Source organism: Schistosoma mansoni, assembly GCF_000237925.1.
Source record: "Schistosoma mansoni, WGS project CABG00000000 data, chromosome 4 unplaced supercontig 0032, strain Puerto Rico, whole genome shotgun sequence".
In the NCBI taxonomy this organism is placed as follows: Eukaryota; Metazoa; Platyhelminthes; class Trematoda; order Strigeidida; family Schistosomatidae; genus Schistosoma; species Schistosoma mansoni.
Window position 1 is genome coordinate 2,092,682 of NW_017386017.1, and position 19,990 is coordinate 2,112,671.

General features: G+C 34.4%; 1 protein-coding gene across 1 annotated transcript in view; it reads right to left on the bottom strand.

Moving 5' to 3' along the window:
• The window catches only part of Smp_198230 (hypothetical protein), a gene marked incomplete at both ends in the record, with an annotated part of 41,417 nt that extends 27,250 nt beyond the window's left edge, over window positions 1-14,167 (bottom strand). Inside the window, 11 exons of the mRNA XM_018791178.1 lie at window positions 2,432-2,680; window positions 3,528-3,584; window positions 3,698-3,811; window positions 3,855-3,917; window positions 7,165-7,176; window positions 10,464-10,550; window positions 13,653-13,751; window positions 13,792-13,869; window positions 13,906-13,956; window positions 13,990-14,091; window positions 14,129-14,167. Coding sequence (XP_018645690.1) covers window positions 2,432-2,680; window positions 3,528-3,584; window positions 3,698-3,811; window positions 3,855-3,917; window positions 7,165-7,176; window positions 10,464-10,550; window positions 13,653-13,751; window positions 13,792-13,869; window positions 13,906-13,956; window positions 13,990-14,091; window positions 14,129-14,167 — 951 coding nt within the window. The remainder of the gene's footprint in view (window positions 1-2,431; window positions 2,681-3,527; window positions 3,585-3,697; window positions 3,812-3,854; window positions 3,918-7,164; window positions 7,177-10,463; window positions 10,551-13,652; window positions 13,752-13,791; window positions 13,870-13,905; window positions 13,957-13,989; window positions 14,092-14,128) is intronic.
• Between the last annotated feature and the right edge of the window lie 5,823 nt (window positions 14,168-19,990).

A 19,990-nucleotide genomic window follows, 5' to 3' on the forward strand; every position in this document is an offset into this window, starting at 1 on the left:
ATACTTACACGCATATCCAAAATTATTAAACCAGTAAAAGCGGATTATGAGTGAGTGCATATTAAAGTAAAGCCTGATGGGAATCTAATTGAAAACAGTACTATTCGCTTATATCTCTTATTCTAAAGTGATTTTAGGCCACAAATGAAATCCATCAATTTAAAGCTACCGATATTTAGTTCTCATTCATTCTCAAAACCACAATACAACTAGACGTTCATGAGTCAGCCAACAGAATTCATTGAGTAATGACATGAAAACCATGACAAATATCAAACAAAACGAAGTGGTATTGCACACATCGATACACAGTTGGATGAGGAATATTCAAGACCCAACACCACAACATGATCATGAGTAAATCCAACTGTTTTGTATGACAATTTGTATCGCATCACATGAAGTGAATAATCTCCAAATGGTGTTATCAAACATAGAAAGTTCTCTTTCTGTTCAATTCCATCCAAAATATATATGGAATGTATCTACTTACACTTCGTTTCGTACACCTTAACAGTTATGATGAAATGACAAACTGGTTTTTGTTTTCCTTCCTGATAATCATGGATCGATCCCTAACTGATGTTATTTAAATATTGTTTTGGATATGTCAGTTACACTTTGATTAAGTTGTTAAGTCAGTTAATCTTAATTTTTGTTGTGGTATATTTCAAATGCATGGTATTATAATATGTTTGGATTTTTCAACTACTACGGTTGTATAATGTGATATCACTAGTGAGCGAGATTTCACAAATGAATGATACATCTTACTAAGAAAAAAGTTGAATATGCTGATCACCTTGATGTTTTGTTGATTGTTCCATACTGTTTTGATAGTTAGCTGTTAACTGCTGGTTCAACGCATTTGAATTCATTTATTTGCTGACCATTTAAAATTATATGTATTTCATTACGATTTTAGGTGTTGTTTTCATTAGTAGTTTGTTAATAAATAAATCTTTCATCGTTCACTGCATATTGAGTTACATTTTAGTCGTACTGAATATGTATCAAATAGCTGTTATTCCACAGCTGTAACTAACGGTCGTCTTAGTAGCTGTAATCAGCCATTTTGCAATACATCGCCACTGGGTGAATCGGTAGACACTAGACTAAAGGAATAGGACAGTATGGTCAGCGTTTCTGAGGTTGAAAACTACTTACTGGTTGTTAGAAACAAGCATTTAGGTGAATACACACTGTTTTACTTTATTAGAATCATCCTGATTAACAGTATTGTCTACAAAATAAAATTACTAGATACGAAAGTGATTTTGGTATATACAATTAGGAGTTAACAAAATATGAAACAATTAAACCGATTGATTACAGCTTTCGGACGGAAGAAATCTGTATTAGTTTTCCATCAGTCGCCATTAGTTCTTTGATACTTTGATTTATTTACACACACAAATCTGACAATTTAAGTTTAATCACTCAAAGATATCAGATACAGGTTATTTGTAAACAGCTGTCTACACAAGATACCTAATGACCATTGATCAGATACCATCGGCAACAGTCTACTGCGCTACAGAACAAACTTTCACATGAAGAGAAAACTGGGAAAATACTCCGGAGGTGGATAGGACACATATCCAGGAAATCATCAAACCAAATCACGAGCCAAGCCCTAACTTGTAATCTTCAAGGCTGAAGGGAAAAAATGAAAACTGAAGAACACATTGTACTAGGAATTGGAGGCAGACATTAATAGAATGAATAGCATTTTGGAATAACTAGAAAGGAGAGTTCCCGAGAGAGTGGGTTCAAGATCTGCGGCCTATGCTTCATGATGTGTAACAGACGTAAATGAGTACGTTTTAATCAACACATTACTCTTTAAAAAATTCAGTCTGTGGACTGGATTATGGAGTACTCTTCTCCAAGTTAATTAAATTAAACTACGTATTATAAGATCAAAGCAGTAAGTTTTATTATCACATAAGCTTTAATCGTTAAAATTTATGCAAAAGCTGAGTAATTATTAATAGATAAAACTACTCCCATCATTCTATCTGCATAAATAAATGAATGTTCGATGGAATAACCCCAAAAGTAGATAATGTTTGTAAAAATTTGTTTTGGTAGACAAAATATCGATACCACAAAGTATTATACAACTAGTGTTACTACCAACATCGTGGATACGAATGTTAACCTATATGAAAGATATCACTTTTGCATAACGGTTATAAATCTTACACATTAATTATACTTCATTAGTGACGTCAAAGCTTTGGTGCAGATAAGACTACACCGTCTTAAAATAGTGATTTTCTAAGTAAACATGACAAAAGTCCGATGAGGATTCTTTCCTTATTAAGTTACGATCCATGTATGAGATGAAATACTTTCAATTTGAAAACAAAAAAATTAACTATGCAAAAAAGTAAAGTTTTCAAAAGTAATAAATTAAAACACTAACTTTAAGTAGTTTAACATCAGCAGCTATTGGTTTATCACTTTCAGCTAATGAATTTTCAGCATCATCAACATGAGATAATTGATCACGTAATTCAATATTGTCACGACGTAATTCTTTAATTAAATTATCCAGATGAATGTGTTTCGCAACAGCAGCTGCAGTTTCAGCTTTTTGATTGGATAAATCACTTCTGAGTAGACTTAATTGTTCTTTTAATTGACATATCAACTGACGGCTATCTGAGCTTTCCTAGATTAGAATAAAAGTGTGGTAAGTAAGGTGTTACATTTGATAGGTTTATAATTTTTTTAAATTACTACTTAACTTACAAATAAAGGGTTTAGAGTTGAATAAATAAAGGTAAACGTAAAAAAATGACTATAAGCCGTAAAAAGAGGATAAGTGTGAATATTGATGACACATAGAATTCAGGATTCGAATCTTTTAAATTAGCTGTCCTAAATTAAGTATTTACTCAATTAGTTGATGAACTCCACTGCGTAATAGAGACGAATACCTCTAAACGATTTGCTAGTTAAACGACAAGCAGAAAAATAACAGAAGAAAACTAATTAAAACGAATTAATAGTTCATCGTTTTCTCAGAGCACACTGCAACTACCAATAAAGCAATGTCAAACTACCAAACGTTCAAGAATTCTAAGATGTACATTATGAAATAAACCAGTGATATAAACACCTGAAAGGAATATAATGTTTAAGTAGGGACGTATGTTTATTCCACTCCTAATTTGTGGTTATTATGGAAAATTCCTATTGGTTTTTATGAACTTTATCTTGATTATTACAGACTATAGAATGGAAACCTCACCTTTTTGATCAATATCGCTACGTTTAATATTTTATTTTTAAGCTTACGTCTGTACATACTTAAAGGGTGAATTGCAATTCACTTTAAAACATCAAGGACGCCAGATTAACATTTCACTTTTCACCTATACTATGATGAAAATGAAAGGTGAACCATGTAGTGTAGTATGGATTAACTTCATGTATAATCATACTCTACCTTCAAGTCCTATATTTCTCTATTTAACCTGGGATTCAATGCAAACAAATAAAATGAGGCAACTAACCTCAGTTTGAGTTCCCTCATGTAAAGTTGGAGGAATTCTTCTCAATTCTTCCTCAATCTATAGAAAAAAGAAATAAAATAACAATAGGCGAACACGAAGGTCACATATGAATGGATACCATTAGAAAAAATATATAACTGAAAGCATAAAGATAGGAAAGTTTAACGAACCATAGCTTTCTGATTCTCAACTTCAACAATTTGGAAATCCAGTAATTCCAGTTGTTCTTTCATTTCTACTTTCGTTACTTCCAGTCTTTCAATTTTCTTTGCTGATTCAAATAACTAATATTAAATAATTAATATAGTTGTACAAATATTGATTTACCTGGTTTAGTAATTTCTTGTTTTGACGAATCAAATATCTTCTTTCCTCAGCTTCTCGAGGATCCTTTGAAAATGGAACATGAGAGAGAAATAAGGAAGGTGAGTTTCTTTAAACTATTTACAAGAGAATTCATATTAAAATAATAATACAGAAAAATACATTGAAAGTGTTGCATTCTACATGAGAAATTCCCTACACCTATAATGTTGTGAATAGTGTCAAAGAGAAAACATTAAAATGATCAATAAAATCTAACTAAAGATATGCGATTATCTGAATCGAAAAGACATTAATTACGTTAAAAACCAATGCATGTCACCTGAATAAAGACATGTAAAGAAATAGTAATAGATCAAGATGTGAAGAATGATTATCAACATCATGAGTAAAGAATTATATGAACAAATAACAAATTCTATGCAAAGCATCTGCAAATTAACTCATTGCACAAGTAATCTCAGGTCAAATGTCAACGGAACTCTAGTTAGTGTGATTGACAGATACCGCCGTTTATTAATATTCTTAGTTCCTTATAGGCGACTAGTAAATCACTCAGTTTCCTTCCGTTGTTTTTCAAAGTTATTGGTTAGAGAATAAATTCTTATTTAATTAACAATCGGTAAAAATTATAGTTAGACTTGTATTTCACTTGAGTATTATACCATAATTAAGTCAATATTATGTTATTCGGCTTTCTGTGTCAAGTGAATATTGACAGAAAAGAACACAAAAGTAAATATGTGTGAAAAAAAATGGGTAGTTAAGATGAATCTATTATGAAAGGTAGAAGATTAAATCAATATGATGAAAATAAACTGTGACCAATTGTAATTTTCGGGCATTTCTTTTTACTTCTTATGGACAATATATGTTAATGAAATGAATAAGTTTGACATATTCAAAGATTGTAAATGCTATAGGTCTGTTTTTTTTAGTATGTACATATGACAATTTCCGTAGTAAACTGTTGCGAGGTTAAAAGCAAAATTAGTTAGTAAAATAATAAATATAATAAAGTCAGAAAAATATTCGGATTGAGCTAGGTTTTTCAAATGTTTGCTCCGAGTTAACTTCAGCCAGTGAAAACTAGCCTATGACAGTAAGGGACATGTGTAGGTTGCAAGCACTTCGCCATAAGTCTCTGACTTCCAATTATTGAACAACTTACGAGATGAGGTTAACTTCAAAATTTACAAATTATTATTATTATTTTATTTAAACACATACATATTAGTACAAAGGGCACTAGATACATATGCGCTACACAAAATAATGAGAATGGGAGGAAAAAGGGGGAAGATGCGTATATATAAAAGAAGAAAAAAAGGATGGAAAAAAAAGATAATGATGAGGGGAACTGAAATATACAACCAGAAGAACTCTCTCAGTTAAGAAAGTTATAACCACCCTTTATGAAGAAAGTAAAAGAAGGTTACAGCAGGCACGCCACTGGCTTCTATTCTGAGCCATATCTGATAACGTCTCTAGTCACTGTGTTGCACCATTTCTCGGACTCCAGTCAGGGAGTCAGGAAGGACCAACAGAAGCCAGCACTTTGCAGCTTTCTTTCATATCATGACACCATGTCATACATTGACCACCTCTCCGCTTTTTCCAACCAGTCTCAGCATCGGCAAATAATGCACGACGTGGAAGTCTCTGGGACGACATTCGTAGAACATGTCCAATCCACTGAAGTCGGTGTTTCAAGATGGTGATACCAATTGAATTATCGTCTCTGCGCCCGAACACACGATGCCGAACCTCTGCATCACTAACATGGTGTTGCCACTGGATGTCAGCAATCCTTCGGAGACAACGATGATCGAACACAGAGAGACGTCTAACATCCTCAACTCGGAGAGGCCAGGTTTCACAAGCATAGAGCAAAACTGCTCTCACCAACGCGTTGTAGATCCGACCTTTTACAGCCAGACTAACATCACGAAGGCGCCAAAGATGGCCTAGATTGAAATAAGCCGCTCTGACTTTCATTATACGTGCATCGATCTCATCACTCACGCCACCACCAGCTACCTAGATACACGAACTTCTCAACTATTTCAATCTGCTCACCATCCAGGGTGAGTACAGGATGAGAATCCTGCCAGTCTTGTAGGAGTACTTTGCACTTGGAGGGTGCAAAGCACATGCCGTACCTGCGGACACTGATTGCCAACTGATTAAGTGCGGATTGCATGCCTTGGGCATTATCGCACAGTAAGACAATATCATCCGCATACTCGAGGTCGAGAAGTCGTTCTCCAGGCAGCAGATCCACTCCGCCATTACTTACATCCATCAGAGCTGTTTCCAGAATGTCATCGATGGCGAAGTTGAAGAGGAATGGTGAGATTGGGCAACCCTGCCTAACCCCACTGCTTGAACGGAATAAGGGAGAAAGGTGGTTGTATGCCCTCACTCTGCCCATCGGCCACTTAAACGACTTTCTTCTGTGCCTAGACGCCCGACCTGTGCATTCAAGTCTCCGGCTAGTACTACAATATCTGTCGAACGCGCTTTCTGGAGAAGAACAGTTAACTGGTGGTTTTAGACGCACAGCGGGAAATAACATCAAATGAGATTCTGACTTAGTAATTCAGGATAAATAATGGTATCAAAGGTTGTTTAAGTTCCAAAACTCTCTATATACCACATACCTGACTGAATATCTAAATTTTTTACAGTAATTTCTAAGCCAAAAATAATTAAGTATATTGAGTTTTTCTTTCTTTCTTTTTTTAAAACTGTATTCATATTGTTTACAAAGAAAATTATTCTCATCTACATAGACATTTTCCGATAAGAGAACTGAATAAACTAATTCAGAAATATTACTTTTAAATTGTATCAATATGAACTAAAATAGACTCAATCTGTACTTTTTCCAAAGAATTTATTTATCTAACCAAAGTTAGGTGATAATTAGATGAAATTTCGATACTTCTCATGGCTATAAAGATAGGATATATGATAAGATGAAGTTAATAAAAACACCTTTATTATTTTCAGCTAGATGGCTTTGTGTATCGGTATTACTGGGGAAAAAAAGACTCAACATAATCACTATATTAAATTCCATTCTGAGTAATGAAAGCGGTACCACACAACCTAACTATAACTCGACTCGTTCATAATAACTGAAACGAAGGTGTTCATATTGAAGCCATAAAAGAATAGGTTGTAACGAAAGCTTGAATATCATTTACGATAAAAATTCCTATTTTAGACATTATAAATACTAAAAAAATATTATTACATTTATAAAACAGAATATAAGCATAACTTAAATGTGATTTTCTCAACTTACAATTTTTCGCCGCTTGAAGAGAAACAGAAAAATAATAAAAAACAGATCAGTTAAATTCGTTAGATACTTGATGAACAACGTTTGCAATAACAGTATAAACATTGGTCGAATAGGAGACTGAGTACTTATAAAAAACTGCAACACATTATCCCTATTATTTAAACGTTCAAAACATTTTTGTTTTACTGGGGCAATTAATATTTTGACCTAGTTGCAAGATCTTAAACCATTCATCTGAAAGTTTGTGTCATCACCCTGCATGAAATGTACACCAGTGCCTTTAAACAATATTGCCTCTAGAAAAGTTCAGTTTTTGTCGAACATTGAGGAGAATCAGATAATGAATAACAAAAATTGTTGTAATTTGGAGAACGTAACCCCAAAGTGTTAACTGTTATTTGAAAATAAGTGACTCGTCTCCGTCTTTAATCGTCTATCTGATTAGTTTCGAAAACTACAAAAACCCATAGTTCACGAGATATTTGATATTAGTAACAATTATGGCATACTGGAACATTTTATTAGAATCTTTATAAGACCCATACCTTTTAAAAATCTATGGGCATGACCTCATTGATTTCCTGAATACATTAAAAAATATCACTACAAATTATAGTTTTACAACTCTTGACATTAGAACAATAAGAGCATATCTTGATAAAACCCAAATTTAGGATAATTACATTTGACCACTTCCGAAAGAAAATAAAATTTATCTCATCGTCGAAGAACTTGTTGATGACAGTGATGTTCAGTTCAGGCTTATAACAATAATTCCTCATTTTATCAATAAGAGGAAGAAATTGATATTACTTATACTTTGGCCTTCATTAAAGGATTCCATCAATCGACATCAATTTCCCTACAAATATGAAAGAAGTACCTCAGATGCTACAGTTGCCCGTATCATAACATAGTGCACATTTCACGGAAAAAAGATTTATATGTTTTATACACGATTCTAGACTGGGCTTTGACCTTCGGCTATTTTTTCGATCCTGTATTATCAGAAAAGTTTGCTTGTATAAACATCAATAGCAGAAAAACCGGGTGGTCTTGTTTTATTTTACTTCAAAAGGGCAGTATACCATTTGTGAAGGGAAATATTCGATTCTTTTATTAACCAAAGTTGGTATGTTTCAAATAGTTGTTCTTTTCCTTCCCTCTTTCGCTTCTCAATTGTACGGTACCTCATCATCTACAAAAGGCACCTTGATAGGTATGTGCCTATAGTATGTATACCAGCCTTTTCCTCTTTCAATTACTCTGAAGTGAGTGAATTTCTAAAGTGTGTTGAATACTGATATATTTGGAATGACCTTACACTTAATCTTTTCAGATGTCAAACTATTACTTTTAGTCTACTATATGATGAGCACTTGAACGTCCTGTAAGAATCGCATGACTTTTACACTATTGCATATTCTGTTATAAAAACCCATGCTAATTATCACTGATCTAGGCTTAAACTTCACCCTAAATTTCTCCTGTTTTTCCCACTCTTTGTTAATATTAAATAACCTTTTTAGTCTAACCTAATACTGGAGGTTGTGTTTTCGTCATAACACAACGACTGTCTTCACGATTCATCAATTCCTGTACATTGCCCATTATCCTTTACTGTCCCTCACTACTTTTCCTGGACTTTTGAAAAGTGATTACGCCGTGTTAAATAAAGGACTGAGTGCTATTATTAGAGTGATTGGTGAATTGTTTGACGCTATTATGAATGTGGTTGTAGATAGACGAATACAATTTTGAAAAACAACCAACAAGATTTATTCTATCATATGCAAACCATCCACTATATTCGCATCGTTTCCCCTGTTTAGCTTCTAAGTGTAAAAGTATAAAGGCTATACAATACCGTATTTAGGACATATATTATACAATGAAAAAACGTAACAGTTAATCTAACGAGAAACATATGCTTTTGAACGTCCATACATATCATTCAGTACAGTAAAGATTGTTCTTTTGTATAAAAATCCCAATTAGTTCTACATATTTCTATTTATTTATTTAAGGCGTATCTCTTTATAAATTATGTAAAGAATAAGAGGAATTCGTCAGAATATTTCATGCTAGAAAGTCTATATTGTAATAAACACAATAGATTGAATAAATCAATTAATAACAATAATATTGTTCTTATCATGATAGTTATTCAGACGTTATTACTTACTGTTATATCCCGAAGAGAATTATGAGTGGTAACTTTTGAGGACTATTTATAGACCAATGTGATATGTATATTTCTTATTGTATAATTGTTAAGTAACTAAACTATTCATATTTGTATCCCTCTTATTATGAGCTTCATTTTGACCCATAGACTATTATTATACGATTTACCATTCCTGAGTTATACCCAGTCTATTAATTACTGTTCCCCCTATTCACAACCACATTTGGCCAAATCTTGTACAAATATTATTTCCTATTTTATGGTACGATGTGGTCAGTTTGTTTGGTATATAAACTAAGTATGTTTGAGAATAATGATTCATATTGCAGAGGCTGTTATTGGTGTTCTGGACTTAACTGGCTGGGCTAGGTAGATAGTAGGATCGACTAGTGCTCTAGACTGCTCGTATGGTTTCGTGTGTCACTGTTCCAATCGATAATTCACTGCTCTCTAATTGGCGGTCTTATCACGTTGGACATTAACAGGACATCCACTCGGCCATAAGTTATAACAATTATTCATGCAACATTTAGGTAAAAGCCTACTGGTTTTATAGCCACTGAGTCTACTGGATATAGTTCCTTTTAGTTTTATTGTCAAACATCAAATAAGCAGAGAGTGGAATAGTCGTGCTGAATGACTTTAACTGAAGAACGTTACTTCAAGCACAAAGACAAAGATGTATTCCTCAAGAGTAGTGCAAGAACTTTACATGAACCTATTGAGTAAATTCCAATAAGTAACTTTATTGTAGATCCTCCCTGTTGAATATTTATATATATATAGGTGACAGAATTATGTCCCCAAAATTTTCTATCATTTGACCTATGGACCTGTCTTACGGTGTCGATTGTGACGAAAGTTGTACTTATGCTACGTCAGTGAACTATCTCTTTGACTATTTCACTCAAGCGGTCAGTCAATAACCTTTTCACCCACATTTTATCGGCTCAGCTATTCTGCCAAAAAATAAGTAAACACAAAGCTTTCGTCTTCTTGTAATATCCTGATTAGATCTACATTATCTGATGAAAAAGTAGAGCTTTTATGTATACAAACCAAGCACAAGCAAAATGTCTATTTCCTATGAAATCAATAAAAAAATACTTACTCGTGCCAAACGGATCTCAAGAGCTTGTTTTAAGTCTTCTATACACATCATAGCATCTAATAGGTCGGATTCCAAGCGATTGCGAGCCTGTAGAACGGATAAAGTACTAAATAAACGATGGCTAGTGAAATTTTTAAAATCACCAGTCTTCATTTTTTATAACCAGTAACAATCAACAACGTAATAATGTACAGGGGAAGTATTCATAATAAACAGATAAAGTGTAAGTTAACTAATCAGAAACTGTTTTATAAATAAATAGATGGAGCCAATTTTACACGGTAGAAATAGTTAATAGCCTAGGAACGCGAATTTTTACATGTGAAATATTTGTATCAGTAAAACAGAGGGACGCGCACTGCGGCATTGGTCTTACATAGATTGTTTAGCTAATAATTGTGCAAGGATATGATTGTCTTATACTTCAGTAAAAAAACGAAGCAAACAATTCATTATTATTATGACACCCGCAGATAAACAGATCCATTGAATTTGCGTGAACTATCAATCATGTCGACTAATAATATGCACTCAGTTTGTAGAGAATAATGATATGATTTGTTGGACGATATCAAACTTCCGTACTTTGAAGAAATATTCTGAAAATGCACCAGTATACTTTATATCCATAGAGTCATAAGGGAGTGTCAAAATTGTATAAATACCAAGGTTGTTTTTGAAATGGAGGCGTCAGCTATCAAACACTACGAACAGAGAGTATGCAATAACTTCATTTCACTTGAAGACAAATTTTTTATGCGTACTATTGTTAAACATCGATTCTGGTACACCTAGACTAAGATTATTGAACCCAAAACTTGAGAAAATATAAGATAAAAGGATGACAGAGCATTCAAAACGTCAAAACTTGAGATTTCCAGTAAACTGAACGATGAGAATGAGTAAAGTAAGCGTTACGCAGTATTCCCAGGCGGTTAACCATATAGCTGGTGATTTATAATCCACACTGTGATAATATCTCACTAACTTCAGTATTACTTTCTCCTTATCAATGGTTTATCACTTAAAGTAATATCTAGCTAAATCACAGAATAATAAGAACATTTCCTGGTCTTGATAAACTTCGTATGTAATCAATCTTGTGAAGAAAATTAAAACTCTAAATCATAAAGTGCATGAATTTAGTGTAGCTATATAGTTAAATGATAACGGACAGAGAAAAATAGGAGTATTTATCAGATTCAGTACCTAGTTTTCGAAATACACGTTGAATTCAAGCTGTAACTGTATATAGCTAGTTTTAGACATGAAATTAGGAATTGTAAAGCTCTGTAGAGTGAGACACTTAGGTTACGATTTCAAGTTAATTTGCTAAAATTCTTTACTCGGCACTTTGTTATCCACTTTATTACTAACTACAGTAAACAGAATTATCAAAATAGTAGATTCAATAAATTTCATGGATTATCTGCCCAATCAAACATTTTATTTACGGAGTAAAGTTGAATACTTCTTTTTAATTAATTGACAACAACCCGTACTCTGATGAAATTTATTCGAAAAAAACCGTTAGTTTTGGTGAAACATTTGGTCTTCTTCTATTTTTATAAAACGTCTAAAGCTGAATTTAAAACGAATTTCATCTTTATTTTAAATAGTTGTTACTAAAATGACTGCTTTTCTAGATTTGTTTTTGATTTATTTGCCTTTTGTTACTAAAATAAAGAACTAGTTTTCACTTCCAAAGAGCCACTTATGTTAGATAACAAATTACCTCATACTAATCAATCCATCAATAACGTTGAGATTCCCTGTTTGCTAAAGCCTCCGTTATATCTGAAGCCCGTGGTTTGATGTCCCAAACCGTGCAACCAATCATTACTTTTTTGGAATTTCCATAAAACAATGGCACAAATTACACATTTTTAATATCTGTTTATCATGAATGCAAACATTATACTTAAATGATTCAACTGAAATAAAACTTCACATTAGGACGTGATTTTGTGTCGAGTTACTAGAATTACTATATTCCAAGCGTTTTCATTATGAACTTCCTTAATAAACACGCAAGGAAACTAGTATGCCACCATTATTAATCACAATTTTATTGTAAAAGCAAGTGTTTATCGCCTCAGGGATCTTCTTCACTTAAAATATATTTGTGATCCAACGATTTAAAGGTAACTGTTGTAGATGGCTTCCATGGGCCGCACAAATTTTGATTAAGTATTTATACAGTTCAGCTGCGTTTATGGCTAATGGCTACCTGACTAGTGCTGGTCAAGCCAGAAAATTTTTGATCTAGTCAAGTTCACTAAGCATCAGAAAATGTCCAGGAAAAGAACTTTATTGATCATGTTAAACACTTTTTTGTACCTTACTATCTTGTTTTTGATATACTAAACACATTGTAGCGACACTTGGATTAAAAAGGCTATGAAAAGACATATTTAGAAACAATTGTTTATATATACTGATATACGCGCATAATCACTTGGAGTTCGGCGCCACTTTCCCACTTGTTCAGTGCCTCGAGTTGATTTGGCGATTTATAGCCATTTATCTTTACCGCCATTTGAATGATAGCTGCCTGTTGTCTGTTTCTTATATTCCAGACAAAAAACCTTATAAATTATCAACTAAAGTCTAGTAAAACCAATTACTTCGTATAACTTCACGCAGAGTATAATTTTATAAGTTACATGCAGAAAGATACAACACTTTAGAGTAATAAGTGCTACATCTAGGTTAATTCGTCAGTATCTGGTTCATTATTACGCATTAAAAGTTCAAAGTTGAGTGCTGAAGCCTTTACACTAAAATGTTCAATTTTGTATGTTGTTTATGGTTTTTTATTTACATTCGTAGACTCTTTCAAGAAAACAACAAAGGAAAAGCAAATAAGCAGTACCACACAGATAAAAAGCGAACACAAAAAATATGTGAGAGGAAAAAATATTTATGTGGGTTAGCATCAATGTCATCTGGGGATAATCCTACAGTAAAGATATAGTAAATATATATGATACTGAAAGTTTTAAAACCATAGGAAACTAACAGATATCTTTGAAGTCAGTAGAGTTTGAGACTTATGTGCGACCTTATAAGGGAAGTTGGAATGGCATAAACTAAACAAACGACATGTACTAACTTATATTAAATATAATTTAATGAAAAAACTTAACGTGTATATATTTCAGACTTGCAGAGTACTATGAATCTTACCATTTCATTATTCTTGGTCATTATAGATAGAAACCTTTCCAAACGTAGCTTTTCATTCATAAGTAATCTGTAGTTGTTCATAATCTCTTGCTTTGACATCTATTATGATAAAAGAATATACTGAAATCCTAAATACTACATTTTCATAGTTTTTGGCTATTATTGACCACCGTTTGTCCATGCTTTCATCGTTCAGAACTTCATTTACTTTTTTATCCTAGAAAAAGACATTTTATTTATGTGTATTTCATACTTCGTCAGAACATTTCACAAATGGATCATTGGCATCAAGAGCAGTAGGTTCCTGAAACAATGAAGAAAAACTGCAAAAGAATACCGTTGACTTAGCACGACGTGACTTTTTGACTGTGTGCGCAGCCAAAGCTTCTCCTCCCAATGGTCTTCGAGAAATATCCGGACTCCTGAATCTCTCCTGACTCTGTTTGTACTTCAATTATCTTATGATGACAATTTACTTGTCGTAATGGGGCTGATGGTTCACACGTAAAGTCCATTACATAAGAGGTTTTATAAAATTTGCATGTAGAATTGGTAGATATGAGCTTAAGATGTAATTGCTAAATCAAGCATGACCTAACGAAAGAAAATGGAAGTTTCAAACAATCGCCATAAAAATGAAAGTTAGAGCACAACTAAATAACTTCCACAGTTACATTCATTTTCCAATGTATCAATCCTGTATCCAGTACTTCGTGAGGATATACTGTAAGTATTTATAAACTATAATTATCTATTTTTTCGGTTTATTTGGTCCATCATAGAAGTATGTGTGTTCATTGTTCAAAGGATATCAGTGTCAATAGGAGCAGTAGCAGTCATGTCATTGGACAGTCGTGTTGAAAACGGTACGATGGAAATATAAATCATAATAGATAATTTTCAGAAAATACAAGCTTTCCTTTTCATAAATACCCATATGGAAAAGAATCACGGATAAAACGATGTCGTAGTGCAAAAAGGAAGTTCTAGACTGAGTTTTCGTTGTTTAATGAGTGGTTCTTCAAAGACTACCCCCATCGAAGACTAGTTTTCCTATATGAGCCTATGAGACAAGAGTCTTGCCAGTATCAAAGTGACCATCACAGAATTTTTGACTGGTTCAGGTTTTGCATCAGTCAGTGTTTAACTTTATGCTTGATATGTAAGTAGCAGACGCCAGTTTTTTATTAAGACAGGACACCATTTAAACCTTTTAAATGTGTTCATGAAAGTTTCGCTTGTGTGGAACTGATAGTCTTAGTGTTGTCGGGTTTGAAATCGTATAAAGAAATGAAATATCTATATACGGCAACAATGCACCGGCGCAGCCAATAATGGCAACGAATTTTCACTGAATTTTTAACAGCACCAGGTGGCAATCGAGATGAACATTTTGGTTCGCTAATGATGACATTCGACAATTAAAAGTGGCTGAAAATATGTGGAGTTCTCAACAGTTAAGTGGTCTTTGTAAGCCACCATGACCTCTGTAACACCTTTTATGTATGCTTTTGTAAAGTGTGTGGTCAAGTAACGCTGCTGCAGCATTTTGTGTTTTGCGGTCTTATTTATTATTATCAGGTTATACTGAGGGCATCACACGTGGAATTAATGTTCCGATATTATTTTCAACTATAACACAAAGAATGTTCGTACATAATAAAATACAACTTAGCACATTCAAAAGGCCACTAAAGTTTTGACTCAAAAGAGTAATTCAAAGCCTAGGAAATAATGTTTCGACAGAACTGTACTTCGACTTACGCAAACCAGAATCTAGGCCTGGTCTTAGCTGATGGAGGTACCTTCGTATGATTTGACGTGCTCACCTTTTCTGATCCGTTACACTAGTCTCGTTAATAATTCGGGTTAGCGTCACGGGATTTTTATAGGACCACTATGTAACATACCAAAAATTTTAACTGCCAAGAAGGGATAAAATTGCTTATTTGAAAATCCTTATCATTTTGCTATTCTAATACATGGATGAAGAATATCCTTTTCAATAGCTTCTCTTCAGATTTTGCAATTATATATCCATGTTAATATTCCTAATTGTCCAGGTTAAAGGCAAAGTACACTGTTTAAAATTCTCTTGCGCAAATTCAGTAGCTCGTCACAAGAAACGCACATAACAACCAAATTATTGTGCGGTTGTCTTAGACTAACCTTTTTAACGCTTTGGAAATTTCACATCACAAACTCTATTACCCTGGCAAGACTTGATATTGTCCAATTACCAAGTAATTTATAAGTATTATAGTCCCATACTCTTCTGCTTAATGACCATTGTAAGCTATTATTTTTACGACTTACAGAGCATTATATGGACGTCTGACCTTCAATCCATGATATTTTTCTGTCTGTCTCCTCACTTACTTGCCCGTGCTTGTTGAATCATGGGCTATCAATCATTAATCTCCATCAAGCTTTGCCCTGAGCAATCCTTTCCAGTCGTCTCTAGGAGCTATTCATCCATTCCACGTCTGCTTCCAATTATCGACGTAGTATGTTCTTTGCCCTTCCTCTCTTCTATTTCATTTCAGGATTCCAATTAAGCGCTTGCCTCGTGATTCATTTTATGATTTCCTCAATATATTTCCTACTCTTCTTCAAAGTTTTTTCCTGATTTTCTCTTTTGTTCGAAGTCGTTTTTTCCCTTCCACAGTAGGTTGTTGTTGATGATATCTAGTCAACGGACATTGAGCACCTTGCGCAGACAATTGTTTATAAATAATTGTACGTTTTTGATAATGGTTGTAGTAGTTCTCAAAGTTTCAGCTCCATACACTACAACTGTTTTGACGTTCCTGTTAAGGATTCTGACTTTGATATTGGTTGACAGTTGTTTAAGGTTCCATATGTTCGTTAACTGTAGGGGTGCTGTCCTTTCTTTGTTAATCTTTCATTTACGTCTGCTTCGGATTCTCCTTGTTCGTCGATGATGCTGCCAAGGTACATGAGCGTTTCCGCCTCTCCCAGAGCTTCTCGTTCAAGCGTGATTTGGATGATTTTCTCAGTATTGTATTTCAGATTCTTGCTTCTTCCTTCGTGAATATTGTCATTATCAAGGGAATCGATGCTCGACGATGAGTAACACTCAACTGACTATTCAACAGTGATTCATAAAGTCGCCGTTTGGTCAGCACATTATCGATCCTTACGATAGTCACTCTGTTGGCCTCGAAGTTGGGTATTTAGTGAATATTTCATCCTGTAGAACAACAATCTGATGAAGCTATTCCCCGTTATGGATAGCAATGTGATGCCTCTGAAGTCTTCACTCTTCTTGAAATCTCTTTACTCTGGCTCTTCGATGCGGCACCTCTGTTTTCAGTCTGTCAGAATTTGTTTTCCCTGGCAAACCTTTCTGAAGAGTAAGTGACGAATCTTTGCGGCCACTTCTGTGTTTGACTTCAGGTATTCGGCTATTACACTACTTGATTATTTTGCCTTTTCGCCCCAGATTTTTCTGACAACCGTGCTAATATCTTCTATCGTATGTAAAGTAACACCTGCAGGAAGTTCTGTTTGTGCTGCTTCAATTTTTGGTGGGTTCGCTGCTACTAGTTTATTCATGAGCTCTTCAAATTTCCCTATCCACCTGTCTAACTGTTTTTAAACCCTAGTGACTGGATTGTCTGCTTTGTTGTTGACTTGTTTCTGTGACTTACTAAATTTTCCTGTTAGCTTCTATGCTGTCATTTGTCTTATCTTCCCTACTCATTCCCTCTTCTAGGTCTCAAACATATTTCCGCCCATCCATTCTAATCCGTCTCTTTAATCTTTCGTTCAATTCTATGCATTCGGCCTCTGCTCTTTTTCAGTTGTTTTTGATTGCTGTCTTCATATCTTTCCTTTGTTAGATCTTGCCCAGATGCATCGATAGAGAACTACTCATTATTCTGGTGCTTATTACAACTCAGCACCTCATGAAAAGTTAGTTTTCGATTCTTTGATTCCTTTCCAGTTTTTCTCTATAGTAGTTTCCTCTGATAACAAGGGGTATTTGAATTATAGTATAAAATAGCAATCCCAGAAATAACGCAATTGATTCAAGAAGTAAGAGATGGACACGAATGAATGTATTGTAGTTGGAATTCGAAATCAAGCAGTCATGAAGTGCAAAGAAATCGTTGGTTCATGTAAACATCACATTTTCTCTTCTTTGCGTAGAAATTGTAAGACGTGAAATTAATTACTGGGAAATATCTTGAATGTGTAGAGATTTTCAGCGTCTTGAAAAAGGACAATAACAAACTTCAATGGTAATGCTTGCCTAATTCGTCTTTTGCTTCAGTTACAGCTTGACCACCGCCAGATGGCGATTCAAAGCTGTGCCAGCTGGTCGCCTTTTTAATATTACTCCTATAAATCCCGAACACTGCTGATACAAATGTGGTCAATCGTATCCTCAACAGTGTCTACACACTGAAACCCATGAAGCCTCGATTAAGTGTTTGTAGTGACCTACTTATATGACGAGAACACGGCTGGTATGTTGGAAACAATTATTATTATAACCAATTGTACCAATTGTACCAACTGTACCGAAAACACTTTTCCTTCCGTTGCCTGTGACCTTGAACGGACTCGCTTGCTTTCGGCAGTTCCACTTGTACTCTTTCGCACGTCTCAGTATTCTTTCGATACCACGAGACCACCAACAAATATAGCTTATTGCAACCATTAACAGCCTTCTGGTTTCTGGCCTACAGAGGGATCCACGTCAATACCTGGCACGTAATCTTCATGTAGTGGTGATCATAGTCAATCGCGACTCGGCACAGTCTACATGTTTATAAAGGAAAATGATGACACCTGTGTGAATCATGTATTTCAGACATAAGCAGTCTATATACAAGCAACTCAAACCATATTGTACCATAAAATAAAAAAAATCTTTCAAGATCAAGCCAAAAGTGATTGTGTGCTGGTTATTGTTAGTAAAAAATTTGGAATAACTTAGGGATAGTAAATCGTATAATAGTAGTTAATGGGTCAAATGGAGGCCTAAAGTAAAAGGAATTCGAATATACATGTAACTAGCTACTTAAATGTTAAACAAGAATATATATGTATATCATACAAAATCCATAGACGGATCCTAGCAGTTACCATTCACTTCTTATTCGACCGGATATGACCCAATGCACGTAGATTTGCTTGTTCAAACAAATTCATCATTGTTTCAATTGAGTACTGTCTGGTAATTCCGAACTGAAAGATTTTATCTAAGCTCCACTTCGTGTCTTTGATTTTTGCAGTAGTAATAGAAGTTGTGTTTGTCTTCAAGGCGAGCTATTCTTTGCACCTCGATCCCATAGTCAGAAAGTTGTGAAGCACTAGTTGTTCCTGAACTATTCGGAATTTTCTGGATCCATGATCGATGGTCCACATTCAGTGATGAGGAATCCACAGTTTTGTGATTGAAGATTTAGTATATCTAGTAAGAAAATTACGACACCCAAGAACAGGTGGTTTGTGACCTGTAATACTCGAAATAGGAAATTTATCGGGCTCGATTATTGCACCTTATTCTTATGACTTGTAGATTACCAAGGTATTTGATTGATGTTGAATGATTGGGGGCCTAATATAGTTAGGTGGTAGTGGTCTAATTAACAGTAAACTTCAAAGTCACACCTCACGGTCAGCACCTAACGCGTCTTTCCCCCTCTCCACATCAAGGTATTGTTGCTGCTTTGAAGACCGTATGACGCAAAGGACGTTATTACAGAAATATACTAGCTAGAGTAGGTACAAGCGAAAGTGTGGACGACAAGGCTTGGGTCAGTCCACGGCGTACGATCAACTGATGGGCGTTGATTGTCCTTGAACCAGACGTGGATCGACAAACTGTAAGTTATTCAGTGACCTAACTGCAGGATGATTTGGTCGGGGCTCAGTGACATTTCACTGGCTCCACAGACTTCAACAACTGAGATGATGGAATCGATACTACTAGTGTCGACAGTAAAATCATGGAAAGCATCAGTGAACAGATATATTTGTTTTTGAATATGAAGTGACTTACTGGAAGTTGTAAATAAAGATAATATATGAATTTCAGAATCACAAAATTAGCATTATTTCGGGCAAAATGAACAGTATGTTTACAAACCGCCTGAATGTGTCCCATTTTACCACACATAAGGCATCTATCATGACGAAAGATACGTGGTTTGAGTGAAATTTACAACAGGCTAAACTGTGATAATTAGAAGTACTTGAATTATTGTACGAACTAGGAATTCCAGAAATAATGTAATTCAAGTCACAAGGAACTAGGTGAGCAGAAAAGAAAGTACTGTATTTGGGATTCGAAACCAGGCAGT